The sequence below is a fragment of the Pediculus humanus genome, genomic scaffold (assembly GCF_000006295.1).
Source record: "Pediculus humanus corporis 1103172108196 genomic scaffold, whole genome shotgun sequence".
NCBI classification, from domain to species: domain Eukaryota; kingdom Metazoa; phylum Arthropoda; class Insecta; order Psocodea; family Pediculidae; genus Pediculus; species Pediculus humanus.
The window spans coordinates 187,011-204,942 of NW_002987766.1; the positions used below are offsets into that span (position 1 = coordinate 187,011).

At 28.1% G+C, this 17,932-nt stretch overlaps 1 protein-coding gene across 1 annotated transcript in view; it reads right to left on the bottom strand.

Moving 5' to 3' along the window:
- Phum_PHUM430580 (myosin XV, putative) overlaps window positions 1-15,784 on the bottom strand; it is a gene marked incomplete at both ends in the record, with an annotated part of 31,611 nt that extends 15,827 nt beyond the window's left edge. Inside the window, 30 exons of the mRNA XM_002429327.1 lie at window positions 3,382-3,488; window positions 3,557-3,971; window positions 4,059-4,345; window positions 4,497-4,810; window positions 4,886-5,147; window positions 5,215-5,429; window positions 5,501-5,637; window positions 5,833-6,054; window positions 6,137-6,298; window positions 6,575-6,774; window positions 6,966-7,115; window positions 7,211-7,479; window positions 7,555-7,920; window positions 8,009-8,364; window positions 8,444-8,701; window positions 8,961-9,136; window positions 9,219-9,463; window positions 9,546-9,706; window positions 9,800-10,113; window positions 10,901-11,177; window positions 11,261-11,480; window positions 11,562-11,789; window positions 11,878-12,168; window positions 12,263-12,552; window positions 12,664-13,001; window positions 13,491-13,804; window positions 13,885-14,160; window positions 15,347-15,456; window positions 15,547-15,610; window positions 15,768-15,784. Coding sequence (XP_002429372.1) covers window positions 3,382-3,488; window positions 3,557-3,971; window positions 4,059-4,345; window positions 4,497-4,810; window positions 4,886-5,147; window positions 5,215-5,429; window positions 5,501-5,637; window positions 5,833-6,054; window positions 6,137-6,298; window positions 6,575-6,774; window positions 6,966-7,115; window positions 7,211-7,479; window positions 7,555-7,920; window positions 8,009-8,364; window positions 8,444-8,701; window positions 8,961-9,136; window positions 9,219-9,463; window positions 9,546-9,706; window positions 9,800-10,113; window positions 10,901-11,177; window positions 11,261-11,480; window positions 11,562-11,789; window positions 11,878-12,168; window positions 12,263-12,552; window positions 12,664-13,001; window positions 13,491-13,804; window positions 13,885-14,160; window positions 15,347-15,456; window positions 15,547-15,610; window positions 15,768-15,784 — 7,041 coding nt within the window. The remainder of the gene's footprint in view (window positions 1-3,381; window positions 3,489-3,556; window positions 3,972-4,058; window positions 4,346-4,496; window positions 4,811-4,885; window positions 5,148-5,214; window positions 5,430-5,500; window positions 5,638-5,832; window positions 6,055-6,136; window positions 6,299-6,574; window positions 6,775-6,965; window positions 7,116-7,210; window positions 7,480-7,554; window positions 7,921-8,008; window positions 8,365-8,443; window positions 8,702-8,960; window positions 9,137-9,218; window positions 9,464-9,545; window positions 9,707-9,799; window positions 10,114-10,900; window positions 11,178-11,260; window positions 11,481-11,561; window positions 11,790-11,877; window positions 12,169-12,262; window positions 12,553-12,663; window positions 13,002-13,490; window positions 13,805-13,884; window positions 14,161-15,346; window positions 15,457-15,546; window positions 15,611-15,767) is intronic.
- Window positions 15,785-17,932: the final 2,148 nt, after the last annotated feature.

The window sequence follows — 17,932 nt, forward strand, 5'->3', positions numbered from 1 at the left end:
ACATTATTTATCGAATTAATGATAATAATGATCGTCGATGATGATGATAATAATAATAATAATAAATAAGCCGAAACGGCAGCGTAACGGGAAAAAATTCTTTGAAAAAAAAAAAAAAAACAACATGGCACCGCATTCGAATAAAACAAGAGTTTAACAAAAAAATTTGCAGATGAACGTGGAGAAGAGGAGAAAGAGAGAGAGAGAGAAAGAGAGAGAAAAATAATTTTCCAGTCATCGTTGAAAAAAGTAAAAACCTCACCTAAATCTCTCTTTTGGGTAAATTTTAAAAAGGAAAAAGGTTTTTTTTTTTTAAAAAAAAATTTAAAAATAAAAAATGGTTGGAGCAAATCGGATTACGTGGAAAGCAGGCCCCCTCCTCCCCCTCCTCTTCCACCATTTTCGGTTAAATCTCGTGAAAAACCAAAACAGAAATTTAAATAATCATTACTCTGGTAGAAGAAAAATGAGATGAGACGAAATGGATTCAAAAGTGGTATTCGTAATAAAAAAAAAAAAAAACAAAAACAAAAACAAAATGGTGGTAACGAGGCCGTTAAATATTCCAGGAGGAAAAAACGAAAAAAAAGAAAATGGCGGGAATTTTGAAATTTTAAAATACGTCATTAAATCTCGTTAATAACGCATTTCGTGATTTATTTCTATCACAAAAAAAAATATTAAAATGCGCGTTTTTTTTTTACTAAAAAAAGTAAAAATCATTTATGCGATAAAACAATAATAATGATAATAATAATAATAGTGCTAATAATGATAAAATTTATTTTGACGTCGTCATGAACATCTGACATTTTTTATAAATAAAAGAAAAAAAAAAGAAAGCGTTTAAATTTAAAAAAAAAAAAATTCAAGTGAAATCCGATACAAATATAAATATATATAACTATTAATCTAAAAACCTCTTTTTAATATCACCTTCAACTTAATAATATCATCATTTATTTAAAAAAAAAAAAACGTGGAAGAAGAAAAAAAAAATTATAATAATTTTCGACACGATTTTTTTTTTAATTTCTTTAATTTTTCACTCGAAAATAAATTTTAAATTCAAATCGAAACACGTCGTTTAATACCAAAAAAAAAAAAAAAAGGATTCGAATCAAAGGAATTTTATTTTCCTTTTAAAAAATTAAACAAAATGAAAAAGGCGCGCTTTTCAAAAAAAAATTGTTATGACGTCACGACGATAAATATACATATAAAATTTATTATTCAAAAAAGTTAATTTTTCTGTTTTTTTTCCTTAATTAAATTTTAATTTCATTTAAATTATTTTGCCATTTTTAATTTTTTTTTTTTCCTTTTTCCCTTTCCCCTTTTTCTCTCTCTCTCCCCCTGCCCCCATCCCTCTTTTTCCACGAGAAATAATCATTTAAATTAATTCCATCAATCAAAAAAAATAAAAAGTAAAAAATATTTCGCGGAATAAAATAATTAAAAATAAATTTTTTATTTCCTCCTCCCCCCTTCCTTCCTTCCCCTCACCTCCCCGTTTTTCTCATCATCATTTGAAAAACAAATTATTAAATGATAATAATAATAATAATAATGATAATTAATATTGATTTAAAAATAAAAATGGAAAGAAAATTCGTTTGTATATTTTTATTTATAATTGAGAAATAAACGATGACAACATTGTCTGGAATAAAGAATTCCAGACAATGTTGGGAATTTTTTCTGAATAAACTGGACAAAGGAAATTTTAGTATTTGTTATACTTAAAAATACGAACGAATTGTTATCGTTATTATTATTATTATTATAAATTTTTTACGATGAAATATAAAAAAATAATTTTTTTTTGATTTATTTAACGGTTCATGGAATGTTTTTTTTTTCAGGTCCATTTAAACTCAGATATTATTTATTAATTAATAAATAAAAATCAATTTACTATTTATTAATAACTCCGTAAAACAGAAAAAAAAAATTTTTTATCGTTACGTTTATTGATTTGAATTGATTCGAAAACAATTTTTTTTATGTTTATGTTTATTTTTTTAAAACTTTATGATCCGAATCGAAATAAACATAAAATAAATAAAAAATTTAAAAAGTGAAATTTTTTTTTCTTTTACTGAATTTCCAGGATAAATTTCTAAAGAAAAATTAAAAAACCAAGAAAACGATTAAAAAAAAAAACCCACGTTTAAAATTTTTCTCCTTTCCCCTCCTCCTCCCCGCCTCCCCCTTTTCCCACCACCAACAACAAAATCATTAATAAAAACACACAAACGATGATTTATTATAATTACAATTGATAAATAATAACTTGTTATCATTATTATTATCATTATTATTATTTTCCGATAATCGACCATTAGAAAAGTAAAAATAGTTTTTTCCAAAGAAAGAGAAATTGTTTGTATAGGTTTGTTTGTTTTGTGGTCAATTCTTTTATTTAACAATTTATTTAACGGCCAAAGTGAAAACAAACAAACAAACAAAAACAAAAATTTTTTGAAAGTGAAAAAAAATAATGATTTTAATAATAATAATAATATTAATCGATGGCATCTGTTTTGTTTTTTTTTTTTTTTAATGTAAAACATACGGACATGACATACGAATAATAGAAAGTCAATAATAATAATAATAATAATAATAATTTAACACTTATTAAATTTATTAACTGTGTAATTTATCGTAATTATTTGTTATTATTATTATTATTATTATCATCATTATAAATAATTTCATAAAAGCGTCATGAATGTTTTTTTTATATTATTTAGAAAACCCATTAAAAATTTCTATTAATAATAATAATAATAATTTTTATTATTATTATTAAATAGAAATTAAAAACCACAATAAATAAATTATCGATTTCGATTTATAAATTTTTATCATTATTATTATTATTATTATTAATGCTATTTATATAATTTATCCGTGGCAAAAAAGAAGATTTCCCCTTTTTTAAAAGTATGGAGGGGAAAATTTATATTAGTTATCCAGGAGGCAGCGTTCAAAAATAAAAAAATAAATAAAAAGTTTTAATTAAAAATTTTTTGTTTTTGGAAATTTTTAAATGAAAAATTTTCCTTCATCCCCACTCCCCTCATTTTTTTTTTGTTCATTTCCCTTTTTTTGCTGCGGTTCATTTCTTTTGTTCGTATTAAAAAAATGGGAAAATTATTTCAAAATGGCGGATTTCATTTAAAAATGCGTGGGGATTTTAATTTGGACAACCGAAAACTTTTTATAACAAAAAAAAAAAGAAAAAAAAAAAAAAGAAAAACTTACCGAATTTTGTGCCGATATCATTTCTTCTCTTGATAACGGTTCGACTAATTCGCACGGGAAATTTCCTCGTCGGTCACCGGAAGCACCATAAAGCCAACCTTTTTCCACATAATGTTCAGGTGATAAAATTTTAATTATGTCACCTTTTCGAAAATTCAAAACTGACGGATCTCTATTCGATGTGTGATCGGCAACGCTTCGGACAAATTCAACGGCTCCCTAATTAATTAACAAAAAAGAAAAATTTTTTTTTAAAAAAACGATTACAAAACCATAAGCTAACAATATGCGTAAAGAAAACAACGTACCTTTTCTACTTCCACGATGTATTTTTGTATCATGGATCGTATTTGAGGAGCTCTTTGAGTATATAAAACCAATCGGCCACCTGTTCTCAATATTATTTCAATAGCACTATTTTTAGGTACTGATGTTTCTATGACGTCATCAAATTGTACGGATTCTATTATTTGTAGGTGATCTTGCGGGACTCCTTTTTCTTTACGAATCAACCTTATACCCGAATGCGAAATACCTAAATATTGTACAGTCCTATGTGTTTGCCCACCCGATACCGGATACAATCTACAAAAATATGTTTCCCATTCTTTGGCTAATTCCACTATGTTTTTCTTAATCGTTTGTTTGTGATTTTGCGACGAAACGTTATTTATTGTTATTCCGTAACCATCCAAAAGCTATTTTACAAAAAAAAAAAGAAAGAAATACAACGTGAAATATAAATAATGATGACGTCATAATAATTATAATAATATTTGCACAACCTTTTTCATGTCCGCTCGTTGATCCCTCGTGATTCTTATACAATTTGATCCCAAAACATCTTTGACTATTTGACAAAAAACTAAATGAACGGCGAGGGGATTTGTTAGTTTTTCACTTGGGGAAAAAACTTCTTTTCTAACAAGCAATTTCCACGGGATTCTGTTGTAGGTGAAAAAAGCAGCTGTCGATGGTGGAAATAATTTCGTTTCGGCAACTTCGTAATGTCTTTGAATTGACGTGGGAGGAGCTATGTCCATGGGTTTTAAAAATTCCGATGATTCTTCGACTAAAATCGACATGAAAAAAAAAATTCATTCATTCATTCATTCCTAATTTAACAAAAAGAAAATTTTTTTTTTATGACTTAAGGTTTTCTTTTTTTGAAGAAGAGGATTATTGAAAAGGATTAGCGGATTAGCAGATATGATTGGTCTTACTTTCTATTCTGTCAATATGTTCAGAAATGTTTGATTGTCTGTCGAGTTCAACTTTTCTTTTAAATAAACTTTCTCTACTCCTTGTTAAATCGGGATTCGTTAAATCTTCTCTGTTTCTTAAATTGTTATAATTTTCTTTTTTGTGATCTTCGAACATATCATCTCTTCTTCCGTTCGTCCTTCCGTTATAATCTTGATGACCGTAAGATTCTTTTGTATTGATACCGAATAAATCCGAATTTCCGTTAAAATTATTTCTTTTAACCGGTTGTATGGGAGGAGGAGGTGAACGTGGCCTTGCCGTCGGATTGATGCTGAAATAAATTCATTCATTTTTTTTTAAGCCTATACAAAATGTTTAAAAAATTTTTTTTATTTATAAAAATTACCTGGAAGAATAAATACTACTGGATCGACTAGGAGGTTGTGGTTTTTTCTGTTGTCCATCCATGTGATGTGGAGCAACCGGTGCCGGAGGTGGATTCGGTCTCCATTGCGTGTTTTGATTCGATGGTATACCAGTCGGTGATGTTTTTTCCATTCTTTCAACTTGCGATCTTACTATGTTTGTGGGTTGTAAATCCACTCGTTCTTCTTTAGTCACGACTCTTGCAATTTGATCGACGGAATCTACGCTTCCCCAACGACCGGCTAAACCAGGTTTATTAACGTTAATTAAAAAATTTTTTTTTTGAATTTAAAAACATGAAATACTAACCTAATTGTTGTTCCAATAATAATCTACGATTATCTTCTAATTTTCTTGGTACGTTCATATTAGAAACTTGAGAAAGAGAAGGTTTTTCAGGTTTGGCAGTTGATCTTACGCTGTGAGTTGAAGTAACCATTTCTAATTTGTGTCGCATTTCCGAACTTATTCTGAGTTTTCCAATACTACCGGGTGATGGTCTTTGAGCACCAAGTTCAAACGATCTAAAAATAAATAAAATGTAATAACGATTTTGCATTCGGACACGTGGACAAACACGCGTTAAACAACTCACTTCATGGAACTTTTATGTTCTTTAGATTCTCTACGAGTTGAAACAGATGATTTTCTGCTACTTTGTTCCGTTTTATCAGTGATGCTCATTTCAAATTCTTCCCATTCAATAATTTCCGTTCGGTCTTCGTTTGAATCCTAACACAACAAACAACAAACTTTAAATATATTTTTAATTTTTAGGTATTTTAATAATAAAAAAAAATTATTTTTTTTAGGGACGAGCATATAATATAAATAAGGATAAGTATTTAAATTAACCGGATATTAATTTTTTTTCGGGATTTAAACAAAAAAAAAATACCTGAATGCGTGTATTGTATTAATTTGTACCTGGGAAGATTGTTTTTGCGGCGTCGTTTTACGTTGCTGACGTAATTTAAATTGTAAAAAGCTATCGGAACCTTCTTGACTACCATCTTGAGGTGGTGGCCATCTCCATTTTCCTATTCTAACCGTTTTTGCACGACCGTAAGGGTCAATAAATGGACGATTATGGGGATCTACGGCATCGGGTGGTGGCGGTAATGGTGGTGGTGCTGGAATTCCATAATTCTGTAAAAATATTATTGACGAATGAGAGTTGAAAGAACTTTCAAATGAATTTTATTAATTTTTTTTAAAAAAAATAACGAACCATTTGCAAAGGTGATTGTTCGCGATGGATTTGAGCAGTTATGGTGGATTGAACGGGTGTCGCATTAAATCCTCTTGAAATTTTCGATGATGATAATGATGGATTTTGTTCATCTTTATTTTCTCTTTTCCAAAAATCAGAATTTTCCGTACCAAATGAAACCTGTTTAAAAAATGATGTTTATTAAAAAAAAAAAAATTTAATTATATTTTGAAAATAACTTTTTCTAAAAAAAATAAATAATAATTTAATTTGTTTTTATTTTCTTACTTTTTTTTGAAAAGGTTAATTAATGACTACCCTTTTACCCCCCCCCCCCTCCTCCTCCTTTTTTTTTAATTAAAGCCCTTATTTAATTTTTTTTTTTTTTTTTAAAAAAAGGAAAAGAAAAAAAAATCAGACAGAAATGAATAGGATATTTTTTATTAATAAACTTACCGGAGTTTGTTGTTGACTTTTTATCGGAGCCCCTGTTGGTTGTTGTTGTTGTAAAAGTTGTTGCAATGCTTGATTTTGTGCAAATAATTGTTGTTGTATTTGAATATTTTGTGCCATTGCACTTTGTAAGAATGCTCTTTGAAGATTTTGCTGATAAGCTAATAAATTTGTATCCATTTGTTGATTTGGATGGTTTAAACCTGAAAGTTTTGAAAAAAAAAAAATTTAATTAAAATTTTCCCCCCATTTTTTTTTGTGTGTGTTATTGGTAGCGAATGATAAAAACCAAGCGACATTATTAATGGTTAGTCGATATGAAAGCTGGAAAAGAAAATGTTAATGATTTTTTTTGTTTGTCTTTCTGAGAAAAAAGAAAGCTCATTTAACTTACCTTGTATGTTATAAATAGGTATAGAATGTAACATGGCGGACTGCATCATTGCATCCGGACTAGCAGGATAAAAATTGGCGGTGGACATGGTTTGAGCGGCACCCGTCACACCACCCGGACCCATAAATGAAAGACTAGCTGAGGATTGAGCTTTATAATGATAAATTAACAAAAAAGTTAAGAGAAATGAAAGAAGCCCGAGCAAAGATGATAACTACTTTTTTAATATTTTTTTTTGACTTTACCTGTCGGAGAAAACAATGGCATCATCATGGGCGGAGGAGACATCATTCCAGGTATAACATTTGTCGGTGAAGTCATATTCGTTATTGGAGTGAATCCAGGTTGAGTACCACTTTTATCTTGGACTCCTCTTCCTCCTCCTTTGATTTTTTGAGCCAATGTCGATGCATTAGCTAATTTATTAACGGAATCGTTAACAAATATCGGTTGAAATAAGTTAGTGATGTAATCGTCAACATTTTCTACGTTCGGTCTAGACCTGTACGGTTGACTACAGAAAATATAAAATTAAAAAACATGTTTACAAACAACAAAAGAAAAAATAAAAAAAATTCCTGTAATTTACCCGACGGAAATTTGAGCCGAACTAGTAAAAGAAGCAACTTCATTATCGTCACGATCATCATCATCATCATTTTCTACAATTTTTTTACTGCCGCCGCCTTTGATACTCGCTGCCAAACTTCTTGCATCGCTTAATTCATCTAAATTTCCATCTAAAACTGGCATAAATAAATCGTCTAAAAATTGATCCACGTCCGAAGCCTGTGATGGCACTCTAACTCTTCTGACATGGGATGCCAATGATGGAGCTTCGCTGGTATCGCTAAGAGCTGAAGACTTTGCTGCGTAATCAGATTTTTCTATGTAGGCTCTGCTGGAATGACTTCCTGGAGCAGCTCTTTTACCAGCGTATTGTGATTTTATAAACCTGAAATTAATTTTATTTTTTGTTGTTGTTGCTGTTGAAAATTTCAATAAAAAAACATTTAAAAAATCCTAAGAACTATTGAAATTACCTTGGATGACCTCTAATGTAACTTCCCTTATCATCTTCACTCCTTGCCGCTATATCTTGATAATCATAATCTAAATTAACATTACTTAATGGTGCAATGACGTCGGATTGATTATCGTTTAATCCGTCGGTTGATCCATTTAATTCTATAGCTCTATGACTTTCTCCTCTCTGACTAACAGATTCTAAATTTTCTTCTAATAATATTTCAGATTTTGACATGTATTCTTGATTGGTTACCGCTCTACCTTCGATGATTGAATTATTTGATGGAATTTTATCGACCGAATGATAACGATCGTTAAGCCTACTTCTTGATAATCCCAAATTATCTAATTTATAGGGCATGGCCACTTCCTAAACAAACATAATTACAAAAAAATTAAAGTTTTTTTTTTTTTAAATAAATTTATTTAAATTTGATTGATTATCTTACAGGGTCTAATAGATTATCCAAACTTCTGCTTCTACCATCTTCGAAATATCTATCATTAAGAGCAGATTTCCTTGATAAACCACTTTCGACGGTGTGGTCTTTAGATTGGGATCGAATTCTATTAATTGGTTTTCTCGGTGTGTTAACAGTTTCTTCTAATAGTTCTCGTGATTGTTTCCTGACTGGAGGTTGTGGTGGAGGATTAATGGGTCTGCGAGGGGCTATCAAGGGTACTTCTATATCGTCATTCATTGGAGACTAAAAAAACAAAAAAAAAAAAAAGGATTTACAAACAACAAAAATGGAAGTTTCTTTCTTTTTTTTCTTTTTTTTTTAAATTTAGAGCGTGCAGTTTCTATGGCGATGTGTGTGTGTGTGTGTGTGTGTGAGCTTTACACGTTCGAGAGAAAACGAAAGAATTTTTATTTTATTTTTTATATTACGTTCGCAGATAAAAATTTTATTCTTTTTTTTTTTATTTGGTTAATTATAAAAAAAAATTTTTTTTTTATTTTACCTTGGGTGCGATTCTATCGTGACCCATTAATAACGAATTTTTACTGACTGGAAAAGCTGGAGCTATTTCCATTTCGCTAATTAAATCCATAACGTAATCACAACCCATGGATTCTCTAATCAGTTCATCATCTTCACCGGCAAGAACCACAGACCATCCGTTACATTCTTGTATACCTTTAATAATAATAATAACAATTCTATCATAACGATTCTTTATCCTTTCTCCCTCTCCCTCTCACTCATTTTGATTAATTACCTCTGTTTCGTATTGCAAAACCTGCCAAATCTTCTCCCGTTGACCATGAATCAACTTCAACCGTTGCCGATTCATCATCGGAAAAATAAAGTGGCAATGCCATGTTGACACGTTTTCTATTACTTCTCCATTCCAAAACGTTTGGAGGATAACATCTTGCCAATGGTAATTCCAACGATTGAATTTGTAACAGTTTTCGTTGGCACAAAGCTTTGTATCCGTCGTAAGCATGATCGGACACGTACCTGTTTTCAACACAATCGTACAAAAATTAATAACTACGTAAATATTATCTATTTGAAAAAAAAATAAATAAATAAAACTAACTTTAATAAATATTTTTGAAGTGTGTGCGAAGGAGGGAAAACGGATAAACAATTGGCCATTAATAACCACCCTCGTTCATTGTTTGCATCGTTGGTATTATTCCAAGTTTGATTACAAAGTTGGCATAAAATTTCATCTCTCAATTTGTCGTTTGATAAACCCTTAAAAAAAAATTAAAAAAAAAAAAAAAAAAATTACGAAATCAATCGGAATTGAATAATTTGTGAGAAAAAAAAATAAACAGGGATGCCAACCTTATTAACAATATAATCTCCTAAAACGGTTTCTTTTTTACCATTAAGATTATTATCGTTCATGAACCTTAATATGAGTTTAAACAAAGCCAAAGAATCTTGATAATCCATGTCTTTTGCTTTAGCTAAAAATGGAGTTTTTATCGGTTCTCTTTTCATTCCCCAAACGTGAGATTTAAAATATATATTTGTAAATTTTGTAAACGCATGATGATCTATATCCTGAGGCAAATGATGATGTTTTTTAGGTCCAGACGAAGCAACAGTACCGACAACTTTAACCAAATTTCTTTCCGTGTGCGTTTGTTCCCAATCTGATCATATAAACAAAAAAAAATTTATCATGTATAAAAACGTGGAATGAATGAATGAATGAATGAATGAATGAATGATCGCGTTCGGGATAAAAGAGGAAAAAAATTTTTATTTTTTTTTATTTAGAAAATGCGTGGATGAAGAAGGAAATGAAAAACGAAGTGGGAGGGGGGGAAAGGGAAAAGGATGTTGAAGTTTTAAATACGTAAATAAATAATGTGATTTTACATGGATTTAATTACGTTTTTTTTTTTTTTTTTTTTTTTTTTTCCTTTTAAATGTATATAAATATATACTTTGTGACGTCATTATAAATTTTCATTCATTTCAATTACCTGGAAACGTTTTTAATTTAAAAAAGAAAGAAAGAGAGAGAGAGAGAAAGAGAGAAAATTTTTCTTTTTTCCTTATTATTTTTCTTATAAATATCAAGTTTAATAATTTTTTTTTTTTTATGTTTCATTTTCAATTTGGTGAAATTGTTAAAAAGAAATAAAAAAGAAAATATTGAAAGGATTATGATTATAAATTATTATTACTATTATTATTATTATTAATAATTTTCGTATAAAAAGTCAATTATTTGAAAAAGAATAATTTAAAAAAAAAAATTAAAAATTTATTGAAAACTTTTAAAAAAAATTTTTATTTATATTTAAGAAAAAGAAAAGAAAGAAAGAAAGAAAAATTTTCGTTTAAAATGTTTAAAACGATTTTGAAAAACCTGGAGAACGAAAAAGAAATTTCTGGGGAAGAAGGAAAAAAAGAATTTTTAATTTTACTCACCATCTAATTTACTGAAAATAAAAGCAAGTTCGGCTGGAATTTCCAAATGATTAACTCCAGCCACGGCTCTGGACGCTCTTTCTTGTTCTTCTTTTTGTGCTTTTACTTTTGCACGATCTCTTGCCGCTTTTTCAGCAGCTGCCCTCCTTTTAAGTTCGGCACTCAATTCCAAATAACGTTTCCTCTGTCTTTTACCTCTGAATTTTGCTTGCGCTGCTATTATTCCTCTTCTTATTATTTTATATTTTTTCCTTTCTCTCCAACCTCTCACCGCAGACTGTTCAAAATATATACCGTTTAAAAATATTAAAAAAAAAGAAAATGTCGCATTTGCACCGTTAACAATAATAATAATTATACCTGAAGTTTAATAGTGCTCTTTTTTATGTTATGATATTTTCTTCTTGCCAAATATCCCCTAACATTTGTCTGTAGCGTCAATGCGGCTTTGTGAAGTATTTCGCTTCTTTCTTTTTCAAATTCTCTTTCTAAATTTTCTCTTAAAAACACTCTCGTCGTACCCAATTGATAATCATTCGAATTACATTCTTTTATTTCAAATATAAATCGACATAATTCCCTTTAAAAAAAAAAAAATAATAATAGTAACAATTCAGATCGAATTTAAAATTTTTTTAAATCATTCGCCATTTTTTGCTACCTGTAAGGTGTTCCTTTAGCAACGGTCGATCCACGATCGGGTAAAAAGTAACGATATCTATCGTAAAATTGTGAAAATTTTAATCTTATCGGATATCCGGTTTTTCTTATTCTTATTGTTTCGAGCATTCCGGTATAACGAAGTTGTTCTATAACTATGGGCATATCAAATTTCATGGGTGCTTTATCATTGTTTGGTTTTATGCAACGGACAAACCAAGGATTACATCTAAAAAAAAAATTTTTTTTTTAAAACCGAGGGAAAACCTCCACCCGTTTGTTTTAAACGTTTTTTTCGTTGGTAGAATGCTACGTACTGATCCATCAAAGTTAATAATTGTTGTAGTGAATCGTGAAATCTGGCAGCGATCGTCGGAGTTCTTGGTTTCATTGTAACAAAACGTCCATTTGCTTTATTTATAGTCTTGGTACTCTCGTAAACGTTTCTATAATTTTCAAACATCGTACTTATCAATTTTATTTTACTCGATATCAATAATTCTACAACGTCTGATCTAAGAGTATCACGATTTTTATCAAGGAAACCATCGACATTATACCAAACTTGTCCTGCATAATGTTTAAGACCAAATTCCGAACTCGACATTCTGAAAAATTTATATAAATATGAAAATTTCAAATTATAAACAAAGAGATAGAAAGAGAGAGATAGAGAGAGAGAGAGAAAGAGAAAAGAGGTACCTCGGTCTTGAATACAATTCATCTAATGCATGATTATAATGACATTTTTCAAGAAAGCTCACATCCGTGGCTTTAGGAAAATTGCTTTCGTCATCGAGTAAATGTAAAATGCCGACGGGTTTTTTAGCAATCAAATTGATTATTGGTACGTTATCGACGTAATTAATCGTTTGCCATTGAATTTTTTCCTTTGCGTATTCCATTTGTTCCAATTTAAATATATGTTTATTAAAATAAAATTGTAAATTTTCATTAGCATAATTTATGCACAATTGTTCGAAACTATTTTCCTGCAATGAAGACAAGAAAAATAATAATGAGGGGAAAATTTTAATCATTCGATCGGATCGACGTTTTTGAAAAAATAATTAAATTAATAATAATAATAATTAAATTCACACCTGAAAATCTTCAAAACCGAAAATATCTAATATTGAAATGGCGGCCGTTCTTTTAGTTCCTTTATAAACAATTTGATTTATTCTAGCCACGAGCCATGAAAAAAGAGTATGGTATAAAGCTTTTGCAAATGCGTCTCGAGCATCTAAAGATTGATCGATTGTCAATGGAGTTTGTACTCTTTCTCCTCTTGCCTCTGTTGTTTTTGTCATTAAAGCATCCTTAATACCCTCGGTATTTAATTTCAAAAGATGTGCCGTCCATTTTATTTCAGCATCCGACCCTATTTCCACACCCTCCTGACCGTGACGAAGTTGTTTTCTATGAAAATAAACGTTACCTACAAAGTAAAAGGGGGGGGAAAGGAAAAACAAAACAAATTAATTTTATTTTCTAACGTTTTGGTTTATAAAACCTTAAAAATTTTCTTTAAACCTTCTCTCTCGTATTATTTAAATAAAAATGGCGGTAAATTAAATTTTCACAAATCAATATTTCCACAAATTTTTTTAAAAAATAAAATTCAAATTGAAAGATTCGAGGTATACGAATTTAAAAATAAAAGCAGAATAAATTACGTTTCGGTATTTCGATCATGCGGTTAAAAATAAATGAATTTAAAATAATAATAATGATAATAAATGCAATTTTATAACGTGTGAATGAATCGAAAGGGGGAAAAAAAAGAAAAAAAGAAAGAAAGAACAAAAAAAAAATGAATACGCAACAACAACACAAACCGATTCGACTACGAACAAAAATTAAATTGTTTGATATCCGGAGGTCAATGAACTCTAATAAAAAAAAAGAAGAGCATATATTTATTTACCCAAGTGCAAAACAGATGCTAATATTCTGAAAATGGTATCTTGTTCTTCGTTGGTAAATCCGAGGACTTGCATTGCCGACAGCAAACTTTGAAAATCATCTCTGTCGTTTTTACCATCAATTTCGCAATTTCCACCTTGATTTAAATAAAAATATTTTTCCGGAGTTAAAAGTCCGTAGGATTGTCTTTGGGATTCCGGTAAACCCAATAGCATTTCGTAAAAAACGTGATAATTCCTTTCTTCGGTGGCTTGAGTGACTATTCTAGATTTTTCCAAAAGGTATTCCGTTACTTTAGCTCCGATAATAACGCCCCTAAAACATATTTTTTTTTGTTATATCATTATCACGTCATTAACGACGTCTAACGTCTAATAATAATAATAATAGTTTACTTGTTGAAATGAACTTCTAGATATTTTCCAAATCTTGAACTGTTGTCGTTTCGTACGGTTTTAGCATTACCGAAACTTTCCAACAATGGCGAAGCTTCGAGTATTTGTTCAGTCACCAAATTGCTTGGAGATTTATTAACAGCCGCTAAATACTGCATAACCAATTTTGTACTCTCCGTTTTTCCAGCTCCGCTTTCACCCGATATAACAACCACTTGACTTTCTCCTGTTTTGTTTAATGCCGCATATGCCGACGATCCGATTGCAAACAAATGTCTAAAATATCATTATCATCATTATTATTAACAAAAATTATGTCCATTTATCTATTTTTTTTTTTTTTTTTTGCTAAAATGTAATTGAATCGTATTAAAATAAAAGGGATTCGCTCGTGTTACTCTAACACTTAAAACTAATGACAAACAACAACAACAACAACAAACGAATAAAATAATTTACAAAAATATTTTTCTTTCTTTTGCGTGTATGTAACATCTTAAAAAAAAAAACCCAAAAAGTGTTTGATTAAAAAAATTTTTTTGTGCAACAGCAACCACGTTTGTCGCAGGTCAAAGTTCAAATTTTATAACTATAAAATTAAATCGTTGGATTTCGGAAAGATGGATTTGATTGTCGTAATCGTGTGAATAAATTTTATTGCGTTTTTCATTTTACTATTGCATTTCCTTACTAATTTTTATTTAATAAATATCATTTTTAAATTTTCATCAGGACCGTAGCAAGGGTTTTTTCTATTTAAATTATCTATCATTATAATGCTAAGAATTTAAATTACATTGTAAAAAAAAAAATTTGATTTTTTTTCATCATTATTTCGTTTGTTTGTTTGTTTGTTTTTTTTAAATAAAAAATTTTAATTTGTTTATAATTATAGTAAAATTTATACTATATTTGTTTGTTTTTTTAAACGGTTGATAAATGAAAAAGTTTATAAATATTATTTTTTTAAAAAAAAATTAATCAAGAATGGAGAAAAAAAAATTTTGTTTTTATAGCGACGTGTGACCTCACGAAAAAAAAATATTACTATAAATTAACGAATAATAATTACGTAATAATTTTCTCTCTCTCTCTCTCTCTCTTATTTGTAAATTTTTTTTTTTTTTAATAACACTAATATTTATTACAAAATTATTAAAAATGACGACGACGACGAACGTAGGGAATCAACTTTTTTTTTTTTATTGGTTTATAGCAACGATTATAGCGTTAAAATCGTATAAAGAACTATAAAGACTATAAATATATAAAATGATTATCAATAATGCCAATTTCACAATTTTTTAATTTTACTCAACACGTTAATAATAATTTATATGACGTCACGAATAAAAACGACTATATATATATAAATTAAAGACTATAAATAATAAATTTTATAATTATTATTCGTGTTTGTTGTTGTTGTTGTTGTTTTATTAAAATTTAATTACAAACTTACGGTGGTAAAGTTCCTAATATTTGATTTTCATATTTTTTAACCATGTCCAATCCGTAAATGTCAAACATTTTGTATGGGTTAACGGCTACGAGAATGCTTCCGACATATGTCTATAATAAAATACATACTCCTCATCATCATTATCATCATCATTATTATTACATGTAAAAATAAATAAATTATTTAAATTTTAAACTTACGTAAATTAATTCTTTGTCGTATCGAATTTTCAAATTCCATAATAAAGAAGCTTCGTTTAAATCCCTATATGAAAAAAAAAAGAAATAATAATAATAATTAATGCATATAATTTTGTGCGTGTTAAATAAATTTCATAAGCGAAACATTAAAAAAATTTTATTTATGTATGTATGGTAAATATTTATTTATTTATTTTAGTTATGGATATGTAAATAAACACACGAGTACGAGTGACATAATTTATTACGTAATTTTTTTTTTTTTTTTAACCCGGAGTGAAGAAAGACGACTTAAAAAGAGAGAGAGACGGGAAGGGGGGTGGGGTTGGGGAAATAGTTCGAATAAACAATAATTAATTATTATTATTATTATTAATAAAAAAAATTTCACATTTTAATTTATTTATTCAGGTCTCTTAATTTTTTTAAAAAACTTTTCCTGAGAAAATGTTTTTAAAAAAAATTTTTAATTAATTAATTAATTAATAAAAAATTATTTAATAATTAATAATAATAATGATAACAACTTGTTTTCGAAAAATTATGAATAATAAATTAATGTAAATGCATAAACGTAGTTTTTATTTTTTTTTGGAAGCCATATTGAATTTGAAAATTAAAAAAAAGGAAAATAACAACAGGAATAATAAAAACGGTAGCAAAAAAAGTAAAAAAATTTGCTTTTTATTATTTATTTTCGCGACGACGATGATGATGATAATAATAATAAATAAATAAATAAATAAGTAAATAAAAAATGTTAAGAGAAAGTAACGTCGTAAAAATAACAATAATAATAATAATAAGATGCTGTACATTTTATATACATATAGGGAAAGTTGTTTTATTATTATTATTAAAAATATACAAGAAGTTATTTAAATTGTCTTTAAACCGAAAAAAAAAAATTTTCTTAATTTTCCATTATTATTATTATTGTTTGACGTGTCTATGTGTTTTGTTTTAAACGTTTTTATTTAAATATTTTGTCGTCTGCTAATTTTTTTTTATTCGTAGAAACGTCGAGAAAATAAAATACCTTAAATTGTTTTTTTTTTCCCTCGTTTTGATTTGACCGATCATTATCATTATTATTATTATTATTATTATTATTATTATTAAATATAATTGGATGAAAGTTTTCCTATTTTTTTTCCTCTCTCTCTCTCTCTCTTTCTATCTCTTCTTACGATAATTATTTTACGAAGAAGAATTTAACAAAAAAAAAAAATTTTTTTTCGTTATTGTAATTTTTTTTTGTATTATCGTGACCTTATCATAGTTGTAGTGACATTTACAACCGCCATTTTTTTTTATTTTTAATTTTATTCATAGTTTTGTGTTTGTAATTATTATTATTATTATCTTGCACTACTAAATTTTCTTTTTTAAATGTCACAAAATAAAAGGAAACGCGGAGTAAAGTGAAGCTGGGGTAACAAGTGCGTGCTTAACAATTCATGAGAATTTTATTTTAAAAAAAAAAATATAAAAACGTGGGGAGGGGGGGGGAAATTTTTTTTTATAGCGCTATATTCTTTACTATAAAACACCTACACTGCATGTAATCTCGTTTGTTATCACTTGACAAGAAAAAAAAAAAACTTACGAAAGTTGAATCATATCTTGGATGCCGTTTCAAATTTTTTTTCTCTCTCTCTCTCATTTCGTTCTCTCTCTCTTTTCGTCTGGATTACCTTGAGATTTACAAATTCGAAGATAAAAACAGACGAAAAAAATTTTTTTTTTTGGAAAAATCAATACGAAATGTCAATTTTACATACGAAAAAAAAAAAAATTAATTTTAGTTTTTTGTATTTGGTACACCTGAGAAACCAGTTTTTTTTTTATTATTTATTTTCACTTTAATAAATTTAACAACCTGTGTAATTTTTTTATTATGACGGAAATTTTTTTTTTTTTTTTTTTAATTAGTAATAAATAATTGAGATGGTTACAACAAACAACAACCAAACGGTTGCTGCCAATGAGTAGTAGCACTAATAATTACCACCACCCAACCGGTTACGAGTAATAATTTTTTTTTTTTTATTTATTTACTTTTTTTTAAATTGAATTTGTTTTTACCTTTTCCTTTCCTTTTACTATTATTACTTTCGTTTTATTATTATTATTATTATTATTATTATGGTTACTAACGTAAAAAAAAAAATTCACTTTATTATTAAAATTTCTAGTTTCGCAACTGCCACGCCGCCATCTTTCCACCTTTCATTACCAACCGAAACCAAAATTTTTAAAAATTTATAATAACAAACTACAACGACAAAAAAAAATTATTATTATTATTATTATTATTTGTTTGTTTTTTTAAAAATTGTTTGTTTAAATTTTTTTTTCCTCTTAATTTTCCCGACAGCAAAAG